Below are 24,501 nucleotides of genomic sequence, written 5' to 3' on the forward strand. Positions count from 1 at the left end.
CATTCTTTGATTCTTCTCAGCATCTTCATTTGATGTCCCAGAATCTCCATGTCTTCATTTGACATAGCAATACCACTCTTTTTAACCATGTGTTCTTCTAATCCCCTCCTCATTTTAAAATCTCATTTTCTTGCGCTTTATGTACCCGGCTCCTATGTTCAGGTGAACTCCAACTCTCCTGTGCAAGTAGCTTTATTCTAGAAATATTCTGGTTGCTCATGCATCTGATATTTTGCTTTGTTACCATCTGGTTAACTGGGCATTCAAGTTCTCTTTATTTTTTCTTTTTTTCTAGCAGTCCATATTTTGCTGTCTGGTTATCTGTCCTTTTCTTCTCGGTGTTACTGGAACCCAGATGCACCACAACATAGGTTTCTCCTCAGCATTTCATAGGAATCAATCCAGGCTCTCTGACCTTTGCAGGTGATGGGCAAATCACCATGCGGTCTTCTGTCAGATCCCAGACTCCAGCTGTCTGTTTGCCTGATGATATTCCAACACACCCTTTTTAGTTTGCATCATAAAGGCCTCATTTATGCATCATCGGGGAGAGGGTATTTGTCAGAAAGGGTTCCTTTGGTCACAGAAACATTCAACTGCCTGTGAAATGATGGGAAAAAAAATGGATGTGAAGGCAGAGAGCAAGTGCAGGAGCGGGGGTTACAGTGCTGACCTTAGGAAGCGGTAGGAAGTAATAGGAGCAGATCAAGTTGTGACAATAAAAACAGCCTAAGCAGATGTTTAAATTTAAAGTTGTTGTTGTTGTGGTTTTTATTATTATTATTATTATTATTATTATTATTATTATTATTATTATTATTATTACTACCACCTAGCAAATACTGTTGAATGAATGTAATAAATTAACTTTAGGTAGAACAGGTATGTTTTTGCTTGTTGAATAAACAGATTTATTGTTGCATGGGAAACTCAGTGGGAGCAGTTCAGAGATCAAAGCATTTCAGATGTGCTCAGGTATTTGAGACACTTGCTTAGGGCAGGGATGTGCAGGACCAACGGGACGTCTATTCTAGAATGGAGAAGTCATGCGCCACCTCTGAGACTATATTAAATTCCAGAGTTTGGGGAAAAGCATGGGTACCTAAAATCAGGGAAATCTGGGCACGGTATCAGGAGTCCATTGAAAGTGTGCTCTTTCTAATACCTCGAGAAAATGTCAGTGTCTATTGATACAAGGCTTACAGACTAAATCAATGCAGAAAATTTCTCTGACACTGTAATTGACTTGGTTTTGGTTCTAATAGATTCTCATAGTGTGCATGTTCTCAGTACATGAGACATCTTCCAGCTGGTGTGTAACACCTTATTTTGTTTTGCAGTTATTTATTTTAAAAGTATGTCTTAGTAGGAGGGAGAAGACTAAGAGAGATTGAACTTGACAAAACCAAAATCCTGCCAAACTCCAAGATTTGTGTAAGGCTTAAATACAAACAATAAAAACGTGAGGATAGTGGGCAAAACATTAAGTAAAAATTAGCACTTGATTGCTCAAAAAAAAAAAAAAAGACAAAATGTATTTCTCTTTCAATGTCTTTTTAAGAGTTGTGCTTTTTTTCCACAATTCAACTTTTGGATCAGTGCATCAGAATGATTCCTCTTTTGATTTGCCTCACTGGTGTGCCCATGGAGAGCAAATATTTCAAATAATTGCTTCTCTGTTTTAAGGGTGGGCATTACAGAATTGTGATGTTCAGAAGCGGAGCATTTTCCATATAAGCTCTTTCAAAAGGAGTAACTCTGCAGAGCACTTGGGCTTACCCCTGCTAAGGCAAGAGGACCTAAGGGCTCCCATTTAGTGATGTGGGAAGGGGTCAGACCGCTGGGTCAGGTGTGTAGCTGAGGATATCACTTCTGCTGAGGTTGCCATACGGGTGGGGCATAGCTTGATTTTAGGTCCTTCTTCTTCCACTCATGGATTTGCTTTGCTTGGCTCTTCCAACAGATCCCACCTCAGTATGGTCAGCAAGGTGTGAGTGGCTACTGCCAGCAGGGCCAGCAGCCGTACTACAACCAGCAGCCGCAGCCGCAGCACCTGCCGCCCCAGGCACAGTACCTGTCGCAGGCCCAGCAGAGGTACCAGGCTCAGCAGGTAAGCACTGTCCTCCACTACTGATGGGCACCCGGGGGCTGGAACTATAAAAGGAACCCGTGTGCAATGAACGAAACCCACCACTCATCTTTTCGAGGGAACAGTGTTAATTAAATAACAATAATTAAATAATAAATTGAGCAAAATTAAATAAACGTGGATTCAGACCACATCTTTCTGAACAGTCTTCAGGATATATGCACAAATACATCTGCACAGATTTTTAGACTTTATTTCATACCACCTTTTCAGGGTAAAGCCAGTGTATATGTCCCAGCATCTCTGCTTTTAAAAACAGGTAACAGTTTCTTGATGAGATGTCAGTGGATGCTGGAGCTTTTCCTTGCTTTTTTTTCTTGTTTCTTCACAAGACAGACATTGTTGAGAATTCTTGCATCTAGTGTGGTCACTGCTGTTTTGGGTTTTTTGCGGAGGAGTTCAAGGCATTTTGGAGTTGCTTTCTCAAGGGAGCTTCTTAAAAGATATTTTAAATGGATATTGCAGCTATTGATTTGAATGTTGTCAGTTTGTACATCCAGTTAGGGTAACCGCATAATCCGTTATCCCTTGCTGGTTTTGAATTGTGCTCTTTATATTAAGCATTAAAATTAATTTCAAGTGATTCTGTTTTTACCCAAGATCAGAAGTGATGATGTATGGGTCTGGTTCCCAGAGCTGGAGAAACACTTGGATTTTAGATACTGAACAAAATGGATGTGCCTAGCTGATGCAGCTGAACATGTAGGCTCAGTTCTGTCTGCAGTCTCAGCTCTGTTAATCATGGAGAGGTGATCTGGAAATGGAAGGATGAAACTAAAGCATACTCACCATCCTGGGAAATCTAACAAAAGTGAGTTGCTCAGGACTGTATATTAGTGGAAGCATCAGCACTTGCTGCAAGTCACTGGGGAATTCTCTCAGGCATGGTTGATTAACATTTTGCGATTATGCTGGTGCAATGTAGAAATCTTAGCTTGAAATAAAAATAGTGTGTAAAATAAACTAACAAAAGATGCTGGAAGTGGCAATGATACTGGAGACTCCCCTCCTTTGACTTTAAAATAAAGCTATGATAATTTCACTGTGTAATTACATGTTAATTTTTCTTCATCTACATTTTAAAATTCCATTGAGAATTAACTTTTTTCATTAAAATGCTGGATGGTTTATGAAATAGAATTCTTAATTGTATCTATGATATTCTTGTAAATGTCACCACATTCTGTCGTTTGGATTATATGTAACTGCAACTTTAAAGATTGCAGTTGTGTCTTTAAATTTAATTTTCTTCCTTTTTTACTTAGCCATTAAATGCTTGATTTCTCTATGACTTGAAAATACTGTTCATAAGCATCTTGGTGAAGTCTCAGCAGATAAAGACCTAGTAATACGGCCTGTAAGATAGAAGAAACACAGCTGCTCTAATGTCTACATATCACAGTGTATGAAATTGAAATGGGTTTTTTGCTGCCTTGGACATCTTGTCATGTTTTAAATATACTGTCAGTTGAACGGATTGAATATTTTGGTTTAAAAAATACACAAAACATTTCAACTTTATAGGCCTTAAGAGTAACAAGGTACTGATTTATCTGTTGATAGGTGTTCCAATTACATCATTTGCTATCATAGCTGGGAAAGAGAAGGTTTGTGCAGTGAAGTGAAAGGGATCATAGAAGGATGAAAGTAAAATTAGAGTAAAGCCGTCCATATATTTTGAATTTCTGAGAACTAGGATGAAGAGAAAGGCAGGGGCAGATTCACAGGGAAAAGATACCAGCCTCAATGTAGCCCTCAAAATTCCCTTTTTGAGGTTTTGAAGTGACACTGAATGACAGTCAAAATCTGGGTTCCAAGGCTGATACAGGCATCTTAAGAAGGCTTTTTTTTTGCCTCAGTCTGCCAGATGAGATGATGCATTAGGTCCTCACCAATACAGCCTTGCAGTTGGTAGTGCTTTCTGTGAGAATTTTACCTGAATTCTTTATGGTTTATGAATGACTGTTCTTCAGTAGTGGTCAGCCTCTTAAGTTTTGAACTCTGATCCCAGTTTCTGAATGATATGATAATTTCACTGTGTAATTGGAGTATTTGTGTATAGATGGGACTATTTTGTATAAATAATAAGTAGTCCTAAACCACTTTGGGGCTTGCTTCTTTTCCGATCTCCACATTGGTTCCATGGCTGCTCTTCCTCCTCTCTCGAGAAGAATCAGCAGGTGAACACTTCTTCTGTCATGTTTCTCTGTAAAACCTCACCACTATGTGCTTTCCCATTCTTTGAGAATTGCTCATCTAGAAAACAGTTCCTAACACAAGAAATTGAAGTTTATATTTCTGACACTTCAGCAGAAGTGTTCTTTCTCTACTGGTAATGCATAGTAGAATTACCATCAAGTGGTAACCAGCGTGGAATACAAAAATTAATCCTGGGTGAAAAAAAAATAAATGTTGGGAGCATATGTCAAATTCTGCTGCTGACAGAAAAAAAAATGACAAACTGTGCTTACTTTAGCATACATATCTCTGTTTATTTGAGACTGATTACCTTTGAAAAACAAAGATTTATAATTTATTTGATTAACGTTTTAGCAAGAGAAGTAGGAGTGGGTACTTGTTTTGTTTCAGGAGAGCTACCAGTTTGGGGAATGGGGATGAGAACAGAGCCAAACTCATCTCAGGGGCACAATGGAAGGACAAAAAGCAATAGGGACACACTAAGAAGAGGCATGTTGCAACTCTGTAAAAGAAAGAAACAAACTAAAAAATTTTAAACCCCACAAAATGCCAGAGAGACTGCCATCTCCATCATTGGGTAAATTCAGCTAGACAAAGCCCCCAAGCATGCAGTTCTTGCTAGGCTTGCTTTGAGCTGGAGGTTTGTCTATATGATCTCTCTCTGAAGGTCTCTTCGAACATATGTGATTGTGTTGCTGTGACTTAAAACTGGCTTTACATTTTCTAAACACAATTTTAAAATAAACTACAGATTCATATATTACCTGTTGCACCAGTTGGTGTATTTTTCTTATTTCTGCTCCTAAAAATATCAGTACATCCTGTTTATATAATCCTGTCAATTAGTAAGCTGAGGTAGTTTCAGTCATACAATCTGTCATCCTTTCTGTCTGTCATCCTTAGTTTTGTTCTTTCTTTTCAGCTTGCAAATTAATTTCCTTTGTGTTCTCTATATTGTTCATTAACCTTTTTTTTGTCTTTCTATATTGATTTTGTGATGTGAGTGTGATTGAATTGGTTTTACTTCAGGAGGGAGAAGAGAAATGCTAGACTGGGGAAAGAGGGCTTCTCTAATTTGCCTTCTTTTCCTGTCTGTATTTTCTTTATTTCCCTTGTAGATTTATGTCAAGCTACTTGTTTTGGAGATTATAAAGCTGAAAATAGTGTTTATTCTGTCTGGATGATGGACTTTTTCTTGCCACCAGTTTCCTTTTATGTAAAACCTCATAGTGTGATGATCTGGATATTCTGTTATAGGGAAAAAACTGATGTGAAATTCCTTGCAGATGAGGTTTTATTTTTGCTCTTTTAGACACATTTTGAGCGAGCTCCTGAGGTCAGGTATAACTCTGTTGTGCCTTAGAATTGGTGCTCGTCTTCATTTCTCACATATTGTGGAAGTGTGAAGCCATTGCTGTTTTTCTTTGACTCACTTGAATTCAATATGCAATCTTGTCTTATAAAAGTAAACAGATAAAACAATTTCTGGGACTCTTCCAGTGACTTGTGACTTTCATTCTTCTAATAAGCATAGATGGGAAGGAGGAGAATGGGATTTATTTGAATGTTTGAACTGTTAAGTTGTTTAGATCTTTGTTAAATTGATTGCATGGTAGGCAGAAAGAGAGTTTCATAAGAGGTGATTTGATAGTAAAACTGGCACAGTTTACTATAGAACCATATTGTAAGCCAGCATCAGTCATCCCCTCTTCATATCAGGAGCCTGCTGTGTAAAAACCATTAAAGGAAGAGCTTTGTTTTAAGCAAATTTATTGCAGTGGCAGATTCATTGATCATTAGATATTGCCAGTAGATGCAGATACTGCCTTGGTTTTTTTTGGTTTTTTTTTCTTTAACTTCTTTTTACCTTTACTGCTCTTCAAAAGAAAAAAGAGGAAGAAAGATGTGCTACACTACTATAGTGTTGCCCTTGGCAGGGCTTTTCATCTTGAAATGGCATATAAATGAATAAATGCTTCGCTTGTTTTTGCAGTTTAAAATCTTTTGCCATAAGTAGAAGTGATATTTTGTTCAAGAATGTCATGTAATTGCAAACTTAAACTGTCATCATTAAACATTATTTTGTTAAGATAGTGTGATGTATATTTTTGGTTATTATGCTTTCCAACTGGCTTGTAAACAGCCATGTTTATATATTTTCTTGCTTTATGTAGCATGTGTTCATATGTATCGAGATAGAATTGTGCCTTAAAGCTTTACTGTGTTATTTTATGAATTGGGACTGTATCAGTTTTTGACAGATGAAATGGATCTGCAAAATACTTATGGTCTCACTCTTAGTTAAACAAAAATAGTGATTTTATTCTACACCTACTGCTGTTACCCTGAATGAAGTCATCTTTTGTTTTACACCTTCCTGGAAGCTCTCTGCTTGCAAGTTTCCAGAATAGAATGCTGATCCCTTTTCTCCCATAAGATTAAATGGGAAAAAAGTGTGGCAGGTCCTTGAGGTGGGGCATGCATGTGCACTTTTCTGGGGCATTGGTCGTTCTGGTTAACTGTGTGCATGAAGAGTTTGTATGTGTTTGTACATCATTTGTTGTGGTTACTATGGGTTTTTCTAAGTAGTTCAGGCTCACTCTTTAATCTGCTTTTACTTAAAAGGAGAAAATGTTTTATAAACAGCAAACAAAAAGCACTCTCTCACTGTCTCACAGGTTTTATTTAAGTGTTCTAAAAGCTTGCCAAAACCTCGTTTGCACCCCAGAATAATATACCTTACCTACTGATTTTGGTGAGATTTTTTTCCAACTCAAACTGTACAGGACAAATAAAGAGCAAGACTGACAGGTGGGATTTTTTTCCTGAGACTCGCCTAGGGGACAAATGCAGTTTGGGCCAGTAGGAATTTGTGAATTGTTTTAGTAGTCCCAAGTAGAAAGGCATCTGAAGCAGGAAGGCAGTGTACATGAGAAGATGGGAAGCATCTCTCGTGACACCTTGGTCAGTCTCTCCAGGCAGAGGGTTGGAGACCACTGATGCTTCCATAAGGGACTTCTCTATGTTTCCCTGAACTGGGATCAGTGGTTGGGATTAGTCTCAGTTTTAAGCCTGAGATGATGATGAGAAAGTTCTTTCGCAGACATCTGTTTCTAGTGTTGAGTCAGTGTAAGGTAGAACAGATAAAACATTTCCTGATTTGAAACAGTCTTTGAAAATGTGAACAAAATGTGAAACTAATTAATCTGTTTTCATGTCCAATCTGTATGACTGTCATGAAAACAGAACAAATTGTATTGTGGCAAAATGCACCAAATTATTAAAGTGATTTTGGTACAATGAACATGAAGTATTGTTTTTAAATTCAATGTGAGCTGCTAAAGTTCTTTAAACAGTATAATAAGCAACACGTTAATTAATGTTGTCAAGCTGTTTTGGGGTGTAACACTGTACAAAAATAGTATTGTAATAATAGGAATAACTGTTGTACATGCAAATATCAAATTCACTGGTAAGTAATACAGACAGTCCTCAGTGAGTCCAAATTGGTATACCTCAATGCAATTACTCTTTATAGTAAAATCTTTGCTCTTAAGCTACTGGAAATTGGCACAAAATTAGCAGTCAACTGTACTGTAGTTTAGTGTCAAATCCTTCGAACTTAAATTTAAATTTGTTTTAAGGACTACCATGCAGCTACGCATGTCTTAAAAGTCATAATAAAAATAATTTGTCCTTCTGTCCTTTTTAAACCTTGGTGTCTGTAATCATTCTACTGCTCAATGAGTGGTTGCACTTAATATTTGTTGGGTTATGAACCACAGGAAATCTGGGAAAGAACAAGCTTGTATGCTAATCTGACATTTGCTGCCAGGCATATAGGAAAGCATTCTTTGTGGAGGTTGGCTATTACAGTTATATGGGAACTCATAATCAAATTTAATGTTAGAAGAGATAGTTACCTGCTGTCAGCAGCAATGGCTGACACCACTGCTTGTTGTGTACCATAAATCCTTCATGGCTTTTGTCATCTCAGCAACAGAGATGCCTAGTGCTCAGTGTACACTCACTCCATTATGAAATGCTGGACTTGTTTTTAGCTTAGCAGCAATTATATTCTTTCCAGAGTGAAGAGGTACTATGCTGAAGTAATTCCTGTAAAACATTTAATCCCAGGCTCATGACACACAGAACTCATACAGAACTCATACATATATATATATATGTGTGTGTGTGTGTATATGTATGTATGTATGTATGTATGTATGTATGTATGTATGTATGTATGTATGTATGTATGTATATACTTTGGCAGCCATTTCAACCTCCCTTATGGGGGAAGCTGAAATGAGAGACAAGGAACACCAATAGTATTTCTTTGTATGAAGGCATCAGTTTTGGTACACTGAAGCTTCTGTTGCCCACGTGCTTCAGAGAGGTCAGATAGATACCAAAAGGCAGAGTGCAACATTGGCTTCTTGCATCTTGACTGGCCTTGGGGAAAGCAGGGAACGGGGGAGCAGGCTTTGAGCAAATGGCTTCCAAACTCACACCCTAATCAAGCCACCAGTGACCAGCACGTGCTGAGCACTGAAGTGATTAAAGAACTGTTGAAATACTTAGGAACCTTGTTGAACTTGTGCATTAAACTGATTTATCCTTTTTGAGCCTTTCTTAAGCACATGATATTTTCAGGAAGGACAAGAGGGGTTTGAACCCTTGTAGGTTCAATGAGTATTTAACTGATGGAAATCTTTGCCAGTGAGATCTCTGCTTTTATAAAGTCTTATTTCATAATCATGATGCTGCTATGATAGCAAATAAGTGTTCAGAATAAGGCTATTTTTCTGGTGGAGGTTAGTTAGCTCAGCTCAGGAGTTCAGTGAAACTGACTTCTCCCAGTAATAGGAATGGCTGATTATTGTCCAATTGGGGACTGATCTGTTTGCTCATCATTGCTTATATCATTCCAGGAAATGTGTCAAACCTCTCTCTTTTTTTCCTCAGCATTTCTCTCTGTATTTATAAGATTATAAAGTGCTACCTTGTCAGAGTTGGAGAATAATTTTCCAGAGCCGAGTAGCTAGAAGGAATAGAGTCAGGCAGAAGAAGAAAGTATAATTGTCTGTAAACTCACACCTGAGCACAAACACAAAATTGAGGGCATAGCACAGAGCAGCAGTCACAGCAGCGCAGGCTTGTTTTTGCTGAAGGCTTGTTGACCAAACCCAAAAATCTACATTCAGATTTAGAGAAGACTTTCTTGACCCTGTTATTTTAAAGAGAGTGTTTACGAAGATTGTGATCAATTTATGCAAATAACAATCCAACTCCAGTCTGTTATGCCTGAAGCTGTTAAAGTTAGCATGTATAACTGCTCCTTACACATACTGTCTTTGTAGTAACTTGGATTTGTTAAGTGGTACTACTGGGAAAGGAGAAGTACTTTATCTTGAAAAGTGGCACTACTGTTCATGTATAAAATGTAGCAAGCTTGTTTATACTTCTGTTTTATAATCTTCCAAAGGACTGTCAGTGAAAGAATTTGTTTGCCTCTGAGTTGTCTCAACAACTGAACAGCACCTTCAGTTTCAAGTTCCCTCATTGTAGTTAAACATTTTCTCAGTATGTATGTTCTTTTGCTGTCTTCATCTCTTAATGGTTTTCTGCTGAAAGCAGGCTTTTCCATTTGAAGCAGGAATTCTGAAGGTCAGCTATCTTTTCCTGAGAAACCAGCAAGTGCGCGTATTCAGGCATCTGCTGCTGATGGGGGTTTGGTGATATCTGGCCGGATAGTCAGTCAGAGGAGATAGGTCAGCGCACGTTGCAAACCTGTTTGGCAGGAATGTTCATGGCCACCTGTATCCTGCTGGTTTTTAATTTTTATTCCTGTGTTTTTGTGTCATCCTGAGCCTGGCAGACATATTGCAGCTATTGTGGTTGAAAGATATGCAGTACTGAAAGGCCTGAGTCTTGATTTTTTTCATGTTCTGAAATGAAGTTAGCACATGATGTCATAAAGAAACTCTGGCAATAAAAGCTTCCCTTCAGATAAACTGCAAAGAGAGAAAACTTAATCTCCTAGGAAAAGGGAAGTCCTGCTTTGCTGCTTTAATTTTAAGTGGTCAGTTACTTACATGCAATCAGTTTGTAGATTTAGCGAGCAGTGTCCTATGTCCATAACAAAAATCCTCACTAAGTATTCTTGTGCAAAAAGCAGGGCTGCTGAATCATTTGCTCAAACTAAAAACTTCAGTATTTTTAAGTAAATAATCTTAAAAGGAAACATTTTTCAGCTCAACTGCAAAAACTGTGTAAAATCTGTCATGAATTTAGTATGCTATGCTTAGAGAAAGGTCCTTTTAATGAGTTCAGAAACACAGTAAGATACACGTGTCCAAATATATTTCTTAAAGTTCTCAAATCAGTGGTTTGGCTTTGATCCACAAAGTATTGTTGTTATGATGATGATATTATTTAAAGTTTCTGAGTTCTGATTTCTCCCAGTATTTAAATCACAGAAGGTTAATTAAAGCAGTTCTTTATTTTGCAATTGCTTAGGAATATTAACCTCACAAAGCCTGCATTAAATCAGTGAAGTGACAGAATTGCATTTGCTTTATAAAATAACTCTACAAGAGCAAAGAAAAGCCATCTATAGTTCAGTGCCATTAATTGCTTGGCATTTAGATATTAGCATAGGAGTCAATTAATTAACTGTATAGTAAAACTACTGGAATGCAGGCTGATAAAAACTATTTTGTTATAGGAGATTAGTGATCATAACTATTGTTGCTACCCTTACTACTCTTCTTACTACTCAAGGAGGATTTTCTTTTAATGTTATTCAAAGAGCTAAATTAATATCCCAGAAATCATTTTATCCATACCTTTGAAATGTAGCAGTAAGTTAAACAGAATAGTGAGTTTATCAGAAGATACCTAATCATGTATTTGTCATTCATTTTATGACCCACTAATCTGATGGCTGTTCATTGACAAAAGTTATGTAGGCAAATATTTTGGAATATAAAGGCACAAATGCTGTTCTAAGAAAAATTCTAAAATGCAAATAGAATAGCATTCTGAATTAAATGATCATGTTGTAAAGTCTAAAAACTACTAATAAATCTAAGTGGTTGGGTTTTTTTTTTTTACTATTTGTTCTGTTTGGTCGCTTGGTTTGGTTTTTTAGTTCTGCATGAGCAGTATATATTCCAAATTTCAGTGGTCTTGTAAATTGCACCTCATGGCCAGTTGCAGTATAACAATATTCTCTTATGGCCTTTAAATTAACACACATTATTTTCCTCAGAGGTAGGGAAAATAAGTTTGTTAATATTCGTGGCATAAAATCTAACATTGCTTTTTTTTTTTTTTTTTTTTGCTGCATGCATTTTCTTTAATAATTGAAGCTGTTCAGCATACATATATTTAGTTTTATTTTCTGTATTTTGCATTGGGATTTTGTTGTTGAGGCAACATATTATGTGAATATTGACCAGCATACACTTCATATGCATTCATTATCCTTTCCAGTACTGTAGTAGGATTTCAAATAGATTTTGGTGCATGCAGCTGAATTGTTACAGGGTGTTTTAGTTGTTTCAATCAGATATGTACAACAAAGAATGAAATGGCAAATCAAAATAAATAAGATACCGCTTAAATAACAAGTTTACATGTTGACAAAACTACTTGGTGTTTATGTTGTGGAAGATAGGAGAACAACTGTTGGTGTTGGTGAGCTGTCCCTCAGTAAATCAAGCTCTGGAAGAACACAGTCTCTCTCTGTCTTCCTCATGTTTATCCCTGACTGCCAAGAAGCTATCTTCCACATGCATGTGTGGAGGTAGAAAGCTTAATAACCAGCTATAACCAGTCTGGGAGTTGGGTCTCTGCCTGTAGAATTCATGAAAATTGTTCTCCTTCACCCTCACAAAAAAGAGGGGATCATTGTTGCTTTATTACCTCGCGATCCTTTACCAGCTTTTAATAAACATCACTGTTTTTTCATTGCTATATTAAAGAGTAGTCAGTGGTCTGGTCTCGGAGTTTTAAGTTTTCACCACTTCTTTCATTTATCCACCACCGTCTTACCCCCTCCTCCTGCCACTCCCAGCAAGAGCCCAGCTGGGAATATTTTCTTTTGAGAAATTGTGGTGTGGTGATGGTGGTGAAGACTTTTCTATCTCAAAAGAATAAAGAAATAGTTTACTGCTGTTGGTTTAAACTGTTGTATTGTACAGTCCATTGAATTGCTTCTACTGGTGAGCGCTTCCTTTTGGAATTTTTGGTTCTTTTCCCACTCCTTGGACTAAGATATTGTTCTGTGTGGTGGGCTGGATTTAAAGATTTTTGCACAGATACTCTGTGTCTTCACAGACTGCAAGGAAAGGGAGGATGGTAAATGCAGCTAATTTTGTACTTCCAGTAGCCAGCCCCAAATGTAACACACCAGCGCTTTCACATACTGAAAACCAAAGTTAACCAAAACAGTAGAGACCAGTTGAGAATACTTTCTTTACCAAGTTTATAACAGACTTTTTTGCATCTGAGCTTCAGTTCCTTCTCCTATGATTGTACTGTTGATAAAATAGTGGGTAAATCTCCTTTCCCTTTTTATTTAAGGGGTCTCTGTGGTGGAGTATTAGGCGGTAAGTTAGCAGGTGTTACTGGACTGTGATATAAATTGTCTTTTGTACAATATAGCTTTATATATGAGGGACAGGGGCTAGGAAGCAAACCTCTCTATTCTGTTTTTTTTTAAATGTAACCTCAGTGATGTTTTGCAGCCCTTCCTCACCGATTTGCAGGTTTTCATGAGCCTTTAGATGAAGTCCTGGCTTCTACCTCGAAGCACAGACACAGACGTGCCCCTAAGAAAACACTGAAGTAATGTTTCCCAGTCTTGAGTGAGGAAGTCTCATCCTTGGGTACCTAGCTCGATTAGCCTAGAGGTAGCAGCTGCTCTCGGTGCAGCTTTTCTCTTTATTCTGTAAGCTGGCTTCAGGCTTTCAGCTCTGCTGTAAGCTGCGGGCAGTGCTCTGACCTCATTTCTGCCAGCCAGCCGTATGCTTGGGAGAGCTTCCTCAGCGGCAGCAGGCAGTCTGGGGCAGGCTGCTGCCCTCTGGGGCACAGAGCCCCCCCAGCTCTCTGCTTCTGCAGCAGCCGAGTTGAAAGAAATGGCAGGTTTTAAATCCTGCCCCTCTCCCACCTTTTGCCGGGTTTAGCTGTTTCTTTGGGGTGCAGAGCTGTTTCTCAGCCCAGCTTCGCGTCTCGGGTCTGCTGAAGCGATTCTGGAATTTTAGGAAGGACTAGTGTGGCAGGGCAGGATGCTGGATGGCACAAAATCTGTAAGTCATCACATTAACATAGTAGTCTGTCCCAAGTGCCTGTAAAGAATAGGACATGCAAAACCAGCCAGGCCTCTTTTAAAAAAAAACTTTTTTGTTCTGTTTTGTTTTAAATGTAGCTTTGTCAGTGAAAAAATGGCAGGGAGAGGAAGGAGGGGGTGTAGAAAATGAAAGCGTGGTTGGACTGTCAAGCCTTGTGGGTTTTTTAGGAAAAGTCCAAAAAGCTCTGTAAACATGGGAAAATGCATGGAAATATAATGATCATTTTTTTACCCCTCATTTCCAAGTTACATTTCTCAGATTACTTCTTTGGACTCATCTCTTTATAAATAAACTGGAACTTTAGATCTGTAGAACAAAATCCTACCTTTCTTGCCTGTAAATGAAGGGCTGACAGCTGTTTATCAGGTTGTGTGGTGTGCAACAGTCACATTTTAATACAAACATCAAACTGGCCTATTTTTCTTGTGGCATGTTACAAGTGTGAAAGAGGAAAACGAGAAGAAATGTCTTGTTTCTGATTAAATCCACTATTGATATGCTCTGTGATCCATGGAATGCAATAGTGGCAAAAGAGAAAAGCAAGATAAGGGTTTCTGAGAATGATTTCATCTTGGAGCTCTTCCTGCATCACTTGCTTAATGTGGCTCCTGGAGGCCATATAGCAAGACACATGTGAAAATGGACTAGAGCGCTGAGGAAGAAAGACCCTTCTGGCTTGTTGGTTGGCTCAGGTTACCTAATATGTGACTAGAAGCTGTGTTGTCCAAACAAAAAATCTTCCTGTAAGATGTGGAGAGGCTTTCTGACCCTGCCTGTGCTTAAAATGTTATCGGTGTATTCACAGCAAAAAGCTTTTGATAGTTAGGTAGTCTGACTTGCTAATAACTTCTGAAGAATTCTGATGAGCTGACCCTCAATAATATATATGCTTACTTAAGTATCTTTTGCATCAACTGCTGCATAGTGTATTTTTTTTCTTACCTCTGCAATGTCTTACGACTTAACTTAGATGTCATTTCATGATAACTGGGATCATGAAGGGAGAAAATTATGTTACCATTGTAAATGGGTTTTTTTGATCAGCCTAACAAAAGATGTCTAGGATATAGTAAGTTTAAGAAAGAAACTGTAGATATCTTGGAGGGGACAGTATTAAAAACATTGAAGAAAGTGATGAGGTGTCTTACGGACAATGACCGGTCAGCACTCAAGGCATGGAAACTGGCAGGCTTTCCAAATGTCTCCATGTACATGGTAGGATTTTTCTCTTACAGATTAGTTATGATTTCTGGATTAATTTCTCCTCTTTGAAAAGGAAGAGGCTATTTTACTTTGGCAATTTTCTGAAGTTGTTGATTCCCTATAATACCTGTAAAGATGTTGAAGACCAAAGTTGACTTGGTGAGGCAGAGTATCATCTTTGTTTCTGAGGGCATGTTCCAGCCCTGGCTTGACTGTGGGCAAATGATAATGACCTGAAAGAGCTGCAGTTGCAGTTGCTTGCTGGTCCTGCTGATGTATCAGCCAGCAAAAGAGTGTCAGCATGTTGTGGGAGATGCCAACCTCCTGGTTGCAGTTCTTCAGGACTGCTGCTTTCCTTGTCTCCATTCAGCTTTCCGTGGTGGTGGCAGAGGGTTGGCTTGAAGTGATTTACGTATTCTGGTTGTGAACAGGGTTTAGTCAGTTCATCACGTAAACACAGACTCGCGTGTTTAAGAGGATTACCAGACTGCATTGGTAATCCACCTCCGGTGGTTAGCACGCTCTTCTTTTTTGTTGGGGTAATAGGTGCTAGGACCAACAAAACAATTTTTTCCCCAGCAATCACCTGTTCCTCCTGTGCAGCAAGAGACTTGCTTGCTGGTTTGTGCACAGTGCTCTCCAGCTGCAAGACAGCAATTTTCTTCAAGGTTTTGTAGGATTCTGTTTCATCTTTTCCTTCCCCATTTTTGATTCATAAAATTCAAGATATGTATGTATGTATTTATTCTTGACCCAAGAACTTCTGCAAGAGTCCGTCTACATCCTGCAGGACTTCTGCAGACCATCTGGCCAGGATTCAAGCAAACGTCTGTTCTTTTGTCCTTAGTGAATTGTTCCCCACAGGGCTGCTTGCATGAGACTCAGTGTTGCCTGTGCCCTTGGGCGTAACATTTTTTCTGAGTGCAGCCTTACCTACAATATTCCTCTAACAGGTTGGCTGGCCTTTGTTGCCAGTTTTCTGCTTCCAGAGAATATACAATTTGGGACGTGACATGTTAGGTATTAGGGTTGGGCTAGAAGTTGGCTCTTTAGGGATATGTCACCATTCTGGTACATATTTTTTTCTTTATTGTACTCTGTTAATGCAGAGGGTAGAATAGGGGAGATGTGTTGTTACATACTTATCTGCACAGAATAAACAGATGCTTGGTTGATTGGTAACAAGGCATATCCTTCTAGCATAGCCCTTAACATATCTTGGCTTCTTTCTTAGCCCATAACTTGGCTTCTTTCTATTCAGTAGTATTCCTTCAGAGATGAGTGAAATGCTCTTGTACTGTAGGGCTGTCCACTTCTCTTGGCTGCTCTACTGGGTTCTGATTTCCATTCTCAAGTGGTCTGAGGGGGAAAAAAAAAAAGAAAAAAAAAGAATTAACATTTGTTTTCAGTTTTGCTTGTTGTCACATTGCTATAGAATTTGCTGCTCTCACACTTGAAGTGTTCTTAAGATTAACCCACTGAATCAAGAACATGGGCTAAAATAGTTTTTAATGAGTTTTTTCAGATTGAATTCTAGCATATTATTTTAAATAAATTATCTTCTTTCTGTTTAACCATCATGGTACTTATCTTCCTGGGTGGTCATGTTATCCCTCTGAAACTCACTGCAGTAGAAGTGAATGAAGCCTGAATGACATTTCTCACCCAACCCTCCTTTAAATGTGGTTTTCCCTCAAAAATTAATATTTTCACTATGCTTTCATTTTCTATTAAAAATAATTTAAACTATTTAATAATTAGATCTAATCTTCTTCGGCAAAACTTAAAACAAATGTGCATTGCATCTACATGGTTTCAATCATTTTCAACGCTATATTCATTCAGATTTACAGAGAACTCATCCATGTGGACAGGCTTGCTTGTCTTAGGCTCCGTCCAGCTAGAGAATGAAAGCGTGACACTAATTGCCATTGCACATGTTAAGGGGAAAAAGGGAGACAACTGTCTGGCAGTGGCCTACTCCAAAGTGGTTGCAGTGTAATTGACTCCTGCAAGTGTGGGGCCAGGCTCATGGCTGGCTGCTGCCAAAGGGAAGTTTCCTTCCTCTCTTGCTCACCCAATCCATCCCAAGGCCAGCTCAGTTCAGTAAGCCATGATAAAGCTGAAGGGGAAGGGGTGACTTACCTGGCAAGTTTTAAGTTGCACCATCTAACAAAGTGATCTAATAAAGACCACTAATACAAACTAAGGGATGTGTGTCCAGCTGCAAGAATTGGGGAAGGCAGGAACAAGGAGCCTTTGACTTTATTGCAGGCCAGTATGTAGGTTCATTCCATCACTTTAAACCTCTGTGGTAGTGAAATCCCACACCAGAATTAGAGACTTGTAAATCAAAAGATGAACACAATAACAGAGAACAAGAGGGATGAAAATATCCCATTTCCTCCCTTACTCAGACTACACAAATCTTGAGCTCCATATACCTCAATTTGCAGAAAAAGCTGGAAGTGTACATAAATAGGAGATGAATAACTAGTCCAGGGTCTGAATTACAAGCAGTTGGTTGTTATTATTATTGCTTCCCAAATGTAATAATTATTTATGGATCAATTTCTGATATATAGGCTTTAGGCTCTGTCTAGTCCTTTTTTTGCCTACCTATTTTAATCATAAGTGTGTTTTTAAAAGTCTAAAAAAGTCTAAACCTCAGTTATTTTGAGTATATGTTTATGACTTGCTGATTATTTGTCCTTGTGCTTTTCTAAAATCTGATGGGGGAAACCCTGACTTTAGTTATTTTACAACTTTGTTGACAGTTTGTGCTGTAACAGCTATGATATGATTGGGTTTGTGCCAAGTTGGGAAGTTCTGAGTGGAAACTTGTAGCCTTCTGTTTATAAAAGCCTGGGTTTCTGTCTTACACACATGCTCATCTCTGGGAGGAGGGATTTTCTGTGATTCATAAAAAGTCATAAGCTTTATTTTGAAAGCCGATGTCAATGATGGATGAAATACTGGGAGTCAAACAAAAAAAAAAGTCAGGAATCCCAGGAGAGGACTGAGCCCCAGTATCAATGGGGAGTTCCTCAGCCATGACTGTAGCACAACACGTGGTAACATGTTTCTCTTCCCCTTATGTTCCCTCTCTTCAGTCCCCGATAAATCCATTCCTAGATGCTGGGAAGAAAAATGACCTTTCAAAGCTGTGAGAATTGCCAATTCCATGCATTTCCTCCGTGACAGACAATTTACTCTAATACTTCTGTCCTTATTTCTTATTTATCTCTCAAAATCTGTTGTCACTGTTCTGTAATATGCTGTATGTTAACAAAATTTCCAAATGCAGAACTGAAGACGGGCAGTAGGGATTTTCTCTCTTCTGTTTTTCAGTGAAAATGATACTAAGCACTACTTTGGTTATGAAACCAACCTCTTAGTGAAATATGCTATTATTTAATCATTATGTTTAGGATATAAATGGACTGTTTTTATTGGACAATACATGTGTATAAACAGATAAAATTATACACACAGTCCCATGCATATTTCATCTGGGAGATTCCCAAGCCTGCAGCTTACTGAGAGCAAACTGATCCTTTATTTCTCAAGAGCTGCTTTCCAAGTTTCTAGTGATTCAAGTATCTACATAGCTTTACAGAGAATGTAAGAAAGAGTTTGTAATCTCAGTCCCATTTGGAGTGCACAGGTGCCTGCATCATTAACAAACACAAATGTCTGTGTGTTTGCAAACCTCACCTACAACTCAGCAAATGGATTTGATTTTTCTACAGACAGAAAGGAAAGCTCTATGAAAACAGTGCATTTAAAAAGACAAAGGGTGTTGTGTCTGGGGTTTTTAATGTGCTCTTCAGTGTGTGGAAAGACATTTCATACATAGTCTTCAAATACCCAGGTAAAAGTAAATTCCATTCAACCTGCAGTATTTCTCATGAGAAAGCATGCTGTCTCTTCTCTCTCCTGCTCTGGTCTCCCTGGAAATTTAAGTAGGAAGCAAGGTTAAAATCTTTCAAACACGTGGGAAAACCCATGCTTGGTACTTTGTGAGGAAGTAATGGCTCTTGATTTTTCAAAATATAAAAAACATGTTTTGCTTTCCCGCAAAATCCTGTAGTGTCTGTTTGGAAAAAGGAACAATTGTGTTTTTACAATCACGTCTCCTAAACTGAATATCCCATTTATCCTTTTTCACAGTCTTGGTATAGCTGTGTGGTTTTTGTTGTTGTTTTGACAAGTGGTTTTTATTTGGTGTAATTTTTTAAGAATTAGGAAGAACAGCGTTGAACGTGAATTGGAAGTTTAAATCTGGGGTTGCCGGGTGTATTGGGAATGCCTGTGTAGTGACAGCCCCAGCGTGCGTGAGCGCGGGGTGTGTGTGTGTGTGTGTGTGTGTGTGTGTTTGTGTGCATGCGCGTTTTTAAATAAAAAGGAAAGCAGAGGTTTGCTCATTTGTTTGCCTATTGTGAAGCTGTCCTGCACCTTTCTACTCCTTTGTACTGGGGTGAAGGCTGCTGAATGGAGGCCTTGTGCCATTTGTTGATTTTAAACCTCACTGTTAATCCACAGGAACCTGCTGGTGTGCGCAGCAGGAGAGCTGTGTGACAAGTGGAAATCTGGGCGGGAGGGAGTGCGGGGGGTCACAGGGGATAATAATCATTCAGCCATCAGCCTTTGTCACCCTTAAGCCTAATTGTTACCCTCTGCTGGTAACCACATTGAAGTGCTGGCCTTTTAAGTGTTTCTTGATTTTACTTGGCACAGGCTTAGGGATAGGGTCATTTATTGCTGGGTTTATATCGTATCAGGTTTGCTGGGGTTTGTTTAATTAGCCCCATTGAATTTTCTGCATCCCTTAAAATAATCTGTGAGAGTCCAAATGGGTGGAAGGGGCTGAATGGAAATGGTACAGTTGTTAACAAATTTCTCTCTGTCAGAAGCTGGGCTAAAACCGGAGACAGAAAGCTTTCCTGCTCTGCCAGCCAGCTGCCTTCTGGAGTCTGTGCGTGAGCCGCAGCTGTGGCTGTGGGCACTGGGCTGCCTGAGCAGCCCTGCACAGGCAGCAGCAGCAAGGTGATGGTGGGGTGGGGCAGAGGGCAGCTTGCCCTGTCCTTCTGTGCCTTACAGCTCCTGCCTGCTTTGGGTATGCCACAAAATCTAAGGCCTTAGGGTGGCTGAAGCAAACTGAACTGGTAGTAAACTAGTGAAGGGGAGAGTAGAGTTAAATCATTTAAAAACAAAGAAAAAGGTGAGATATCTTTTCTAGCAGGAACTGGTTCTTCAACTTTCCCTGCCAGTTATACATGCTGAAGTCAGTGTTGAGCTTTCTGTTGTTTTCCCTAAAGAAGCTGGTGTAGAAGCTGCTATAGAAGCTAAAATGAAGCCTGAATTTAAGGCTTTGCAATGGGCAAGTATCTTTGTGTGTGATATAAGCTTGTGCCTGGGGGGTGCAGGACAGGAGGTTGTTTCATTGCTCCCCTCAGCCATGCATGGTGGGTGTTGTGTTGGGCCATTAACTACAACGGGTTGGGCCTGTGCAGGGAGGAAAATCCCCAGGTTACTGCTACAAGCTTTGGAGCTATGCTTGATCAAGTACATGTACCCTCTAACCTTCAACCAGAATGTGCCTCCAGCAGATGCAGTGACTGTGCTGTGTGCTATGACCCGATGGCCAGGGTTTGAAATTTGCGCCAGTAGTACCGATGGTAAATCCCGGCTTGTTACAGGAGTCTGATTACGCAGTGTGATTGCAATCCTATTTTCAAGTCCAGTCTTCCACCTGGCTCAGTACTTTATCAAAACGCTTGAGAATACGTCTTAGAGTAGGATGGATGTTCATGCTTGTTACTCTTTTACAGTAAAATGGGGTTGTTTAGGTGGTTTGGTTTTGTGTGTTTTCCCATGTTCCAGTGGTATGATTCCCTGCTGGTTGTTGGCATGCATCTCAGCTCCCTGGTTTTCTTTACAAACAGCACATGTCATAGCAGTACCTGTGTGGACTTGATACTTGTATCAGAAAGGTTTAACTAGTAAAAACTTGAGATCAAAAAAGACCATCAGCACTCAGCTCTTTTATTTTCATCCTTCCATGATGCAGATTTAATTTTAATTACTGAATCAGGTTAATAATTCTTTTACAAATGTTTTTGCAGGACATGTCTCAGGAAGGCTATGGAACCAGATCTCAACCCCCTATGGCCCCAGGAAAGCCTAACCATGAAGACTTGAATCTAATCCAGCAAGAAAGACCATCGAGCTTACCAGTAAGAAAATAATGTTTGTTTCAGTAATTTAAAATTGAAAGTACTTTACATACCAGTTTATTGCATCTGGGATGAGCAGATGAGAAGTAGTGAAAGAAGAAATACTAAATAAGGTTGATGAAAAATTGTTTTCAAAAATATGGGAACAGAGAGCTTGTGTGTGAATGGACTTGGCTTAAGCTTGTTCTGGTTCAGAACAGCACTATTTATGCACATGTATGTTCTGTGCTTCTGTACATGTGTATTTGCATAGAGGAAATTGATTGATTTTTTAACTTCAGGAATTCCATTCTTGCACAAACCATTCTAGTGAGGAGGAGGCTTTTTTCTGTGTCCTTTTTCAAATGTTTTCAGTAGATTCTGGTTTAGAATACTGTTACCAAGAGCTGTCTGTTCCAAACGCTGATAATCAGTAATGAGTTTGACATGTTATTCTGGTAATATCTATTACTACTCAAGTGTAGAAGCAGGAATGGCAGCAATACTTAGGCTAGGTTGATTTTTGATTAGGAGATTATTTTGGTCCAATATTTATCAGCTTTTCTGAGCTCTACACATTCTGCTGTGGGGGAAGCAGCCCAAATGAATATATGTTGTGAAGACATTGCAGCTGATTGCATTTTTGAAGGTCTTGTAATGGACAAAGTACTTAGCCTTGTCTCTATGTGCTCTTTGTGGTTTGGGGATTTTCTTGTTTGGTGGTATAAACCAGCATGAATTTAAACCAACTAGAATATGTTCAGCCAAAATGATGAAAACTTTATATAAACTATGTGACCTCTGGCTTGGAATGATGTATCAGAAACATGTGAAATATTTCCCATGGTTCACTGGGTATTTATTCATTTGCAGTTGGCAGAGAGATCTCTCTGAAAAGTTTACTGTATTAAGTATTTATTTGTGAAATCTGGTAGTATGATGTATATATTACCTCTGGCACATGGCATAATTGTAAATCCTTAAAAATAGGGCAATAAACATCTTCGCAGCATTTTAAAGTTACATCTTTGGCACCTAGGAGAGTATATGTGATACAAATTCTTTACATGACATTTGAAACATGCAAGTCTCAGGAAAAGCTATGGAAACTGGTATGAGAAAAGGTATCCATTTGCTTTGAACCTCGTATTAATTTGACAGTTTTCAGGAGCTCTTTTTAAAACAGACTGGTTTGTCTGAACAGTTCTCAAAAATGGATGCTGGCAGTTACCTTAAAAATAGTAGCTCCTGTGGACATTGAACTGTTTTGGCAATAACTACCTAGTTTAAAATGCAGGGATACTAAAAAGAACTTTTTATCTCCCAGTTTTTCATGAACAGTGTTTATTAGGGTAGAGAGAAGTAGTTATTTATGAGCTAATGTTCTGCTAATTTGCCTGTGTTTTTTCTTAAACAATTGTCCTACTTTTAATCCATGCTCTGTCCTATCTCCAGCATCATGATATTTAAGCAGAGTATTGGGTATTATCTGTGTCCCAGAGTGTTTGGTATATTTAGTAGCTCATAATTATTCTAGGTATGAGTAAGCTGGTTGTATTAACAGTGAATGTTAACCATTTTGGCCACAGAACTTAAACGCTAAGTTGGTCCCAAATGCTGTTACTGAGACTCCTAATTACTGAAAAGCTTTGATGTATAACCTGAGAACACTTCATACACTCAAAAAACACTGCTGTTTTCATGCAAAGGGGAATGGAGGATACTGTAATTTTGTATTTTGGTGTGGGGTTTTTGTTTGTTTTGTTTTTCAAATTTAAAACTTCAATTCTTTGTATGCAGAACCAAGGGTTTTTTTTTTTTTTGATGATCCATACATTAAAGGCTTTAATATGACTCTATTTGGGGTAATGGTTTGAACATGGTGGTTTTCCCCTGAAGCAGGAGAGTTCTTTTTTCTGTTTTAGACTGCTTATGAAAACCCTTGATCACTCTTCCTTGTTCAGTATTCCTATTTTGGTATACTCAATATGGCTTCTTAAGCTTGTTTTTGGGTAATGTGGTTCTTCTGGGTAGTCATCAGTAAGTTGTCTGTACAGTGAAGCTTGAAATTATAGCAGTGGTGTTAGGCTTTTAATAAAATTTAGTTATGTCTTGTTTCATGGTATTCTGGTATTTATACAATTTGCCCGTTATCTTTTTATTTCTTAAGGGCATTGTGTAAAATCACAGCAGCTATATAGCGAGCTTATACAAGTGTCAAAAAACAACAAAAGAGATGTAATACTAAATGGTGAATGGTTTTCTCTGATGTGGCTTTAAAAAAAGAATTTCCCTTTGATGGATTCGAAGAGGAGCTGGCCACTTTCTGCAGCACTGAATGCTGGCTTGTGTCACCCTTTGGGGGAGTTTTTTCAGCAGGTTTGTGTCACAGTAAGCACAGCTAAACAGCTCAATAGTTGTTCCGTTTCCTTCACACATTGTATATAAAAGTCCTGGCATGAACGTTCCCATAAAGTTCAAAGCAGACAAATTTGTAATGTGGGTTGGTAACAAATGGCTACAAACAAAATATGGCTTTATTAGCTACTTCTAATGGCCTGTCAGATTCTATACAATGCTTGCTTTCCTTCTCCTAACTGCTCTGATATCTGGAGGGTTTGACCTGTGGGTCTCTGACCATGTGGAGTCACTGAGAGCCCAAATGAAAAGTTGCACAGAATAGTGCTCCAAGCACTTTTGTTGGGGTCACAATTAGAAGGAAATCTCAAGCCTTTGAGAAAACATGGGAGTTAGGTCCTCTGTGAAGGAAAGGAAGTCATAAACAGAAACTGTTCCCTATTAGAGTGGAGGAATAAAGGGGGAGAGACCTGAATGAAATTGTCTGGAGAACAACTACTACAGAACATATTTATCAAGACTTAAGGGATAATAGCAAAATACACATTTTTTTTCTATTGTGAGAAAGCTGGAGCAGACTTGCAGGAAAGAGCTTCCAAAGGATGTATCTGCAGATTTGTTGTTGCAGTAAAGGAGCTTGTGTCAGCAGTAGGCTGTGTGTGTATGAAGACTAATCCTTTATTTTGTCTTTAATAAGTGCATTTTTAAATGTTCACATTGGATTGTGTTACTAGAATAAGGAGCAGAAAATATTAATAATATAATTTTTTAATTGGCATGAGTATTAAAATAATTTCAGGTAGCTGCTACTGTTTTTGCTATTACTTTGTTTTAATAAGGCCCTTTTTTGCCCAGCATCAGGTGTGCTTCTTTGAGCTATGAGGTCTAATGGCCCAAGGTTGCCAAGCTTTTTCAAGACAGGTTTCTGCTGAGGCTTTTTTGTTGCAACCTACAGGTAAAAGATCTGTGGTGTCTCGAGCTGTTGTAAGCCAGGGCAGCTGCAGTCCTGCTGTGT

At 38.7% G+C, this 24,501-nt stretch overlaps 1 protein-coding gene across 5 annotated transcripts in view; it reads left to right on the plus strand.

Moving 5' to 3' along the window:
• Positions 1-24,501, plus strand: part of ARID1B (AT-rich interaction domain 1B) — a 325,491-nt gene that overhangs the window by 79,282 nt on the left and 221,708 nt on the right. For all 5 annotated transcript variants that reach the window (XM_084203719.1, XM_084203720.1, XM_084203721.1 and 2 more), the window contains 2 exons: positions 1,964-2,110; positions 21,039-21,149. In XM_084203719.1, the coding sequence (XP_084059845.1) occupies positions 1,964-2,110; positions 21,039-21,149 (258 nt within the window). The remainder of the gene's footprint in view (positions 1-1,963; positions 2,111-21,038; positions 21,150-24,501) is intronic.

This window comes from Fringilla coelebs (assembly GCF_963513975.1).
Source record: "Fringilla coelebs genome assembly, chromosome: 3".
Classification (NCBI taxonomy): Eukaryota; Metazoa; Chordata; class Aves; order Passeriformes; family Fringillidae; genus Fringilla; species Fringilla coelebs.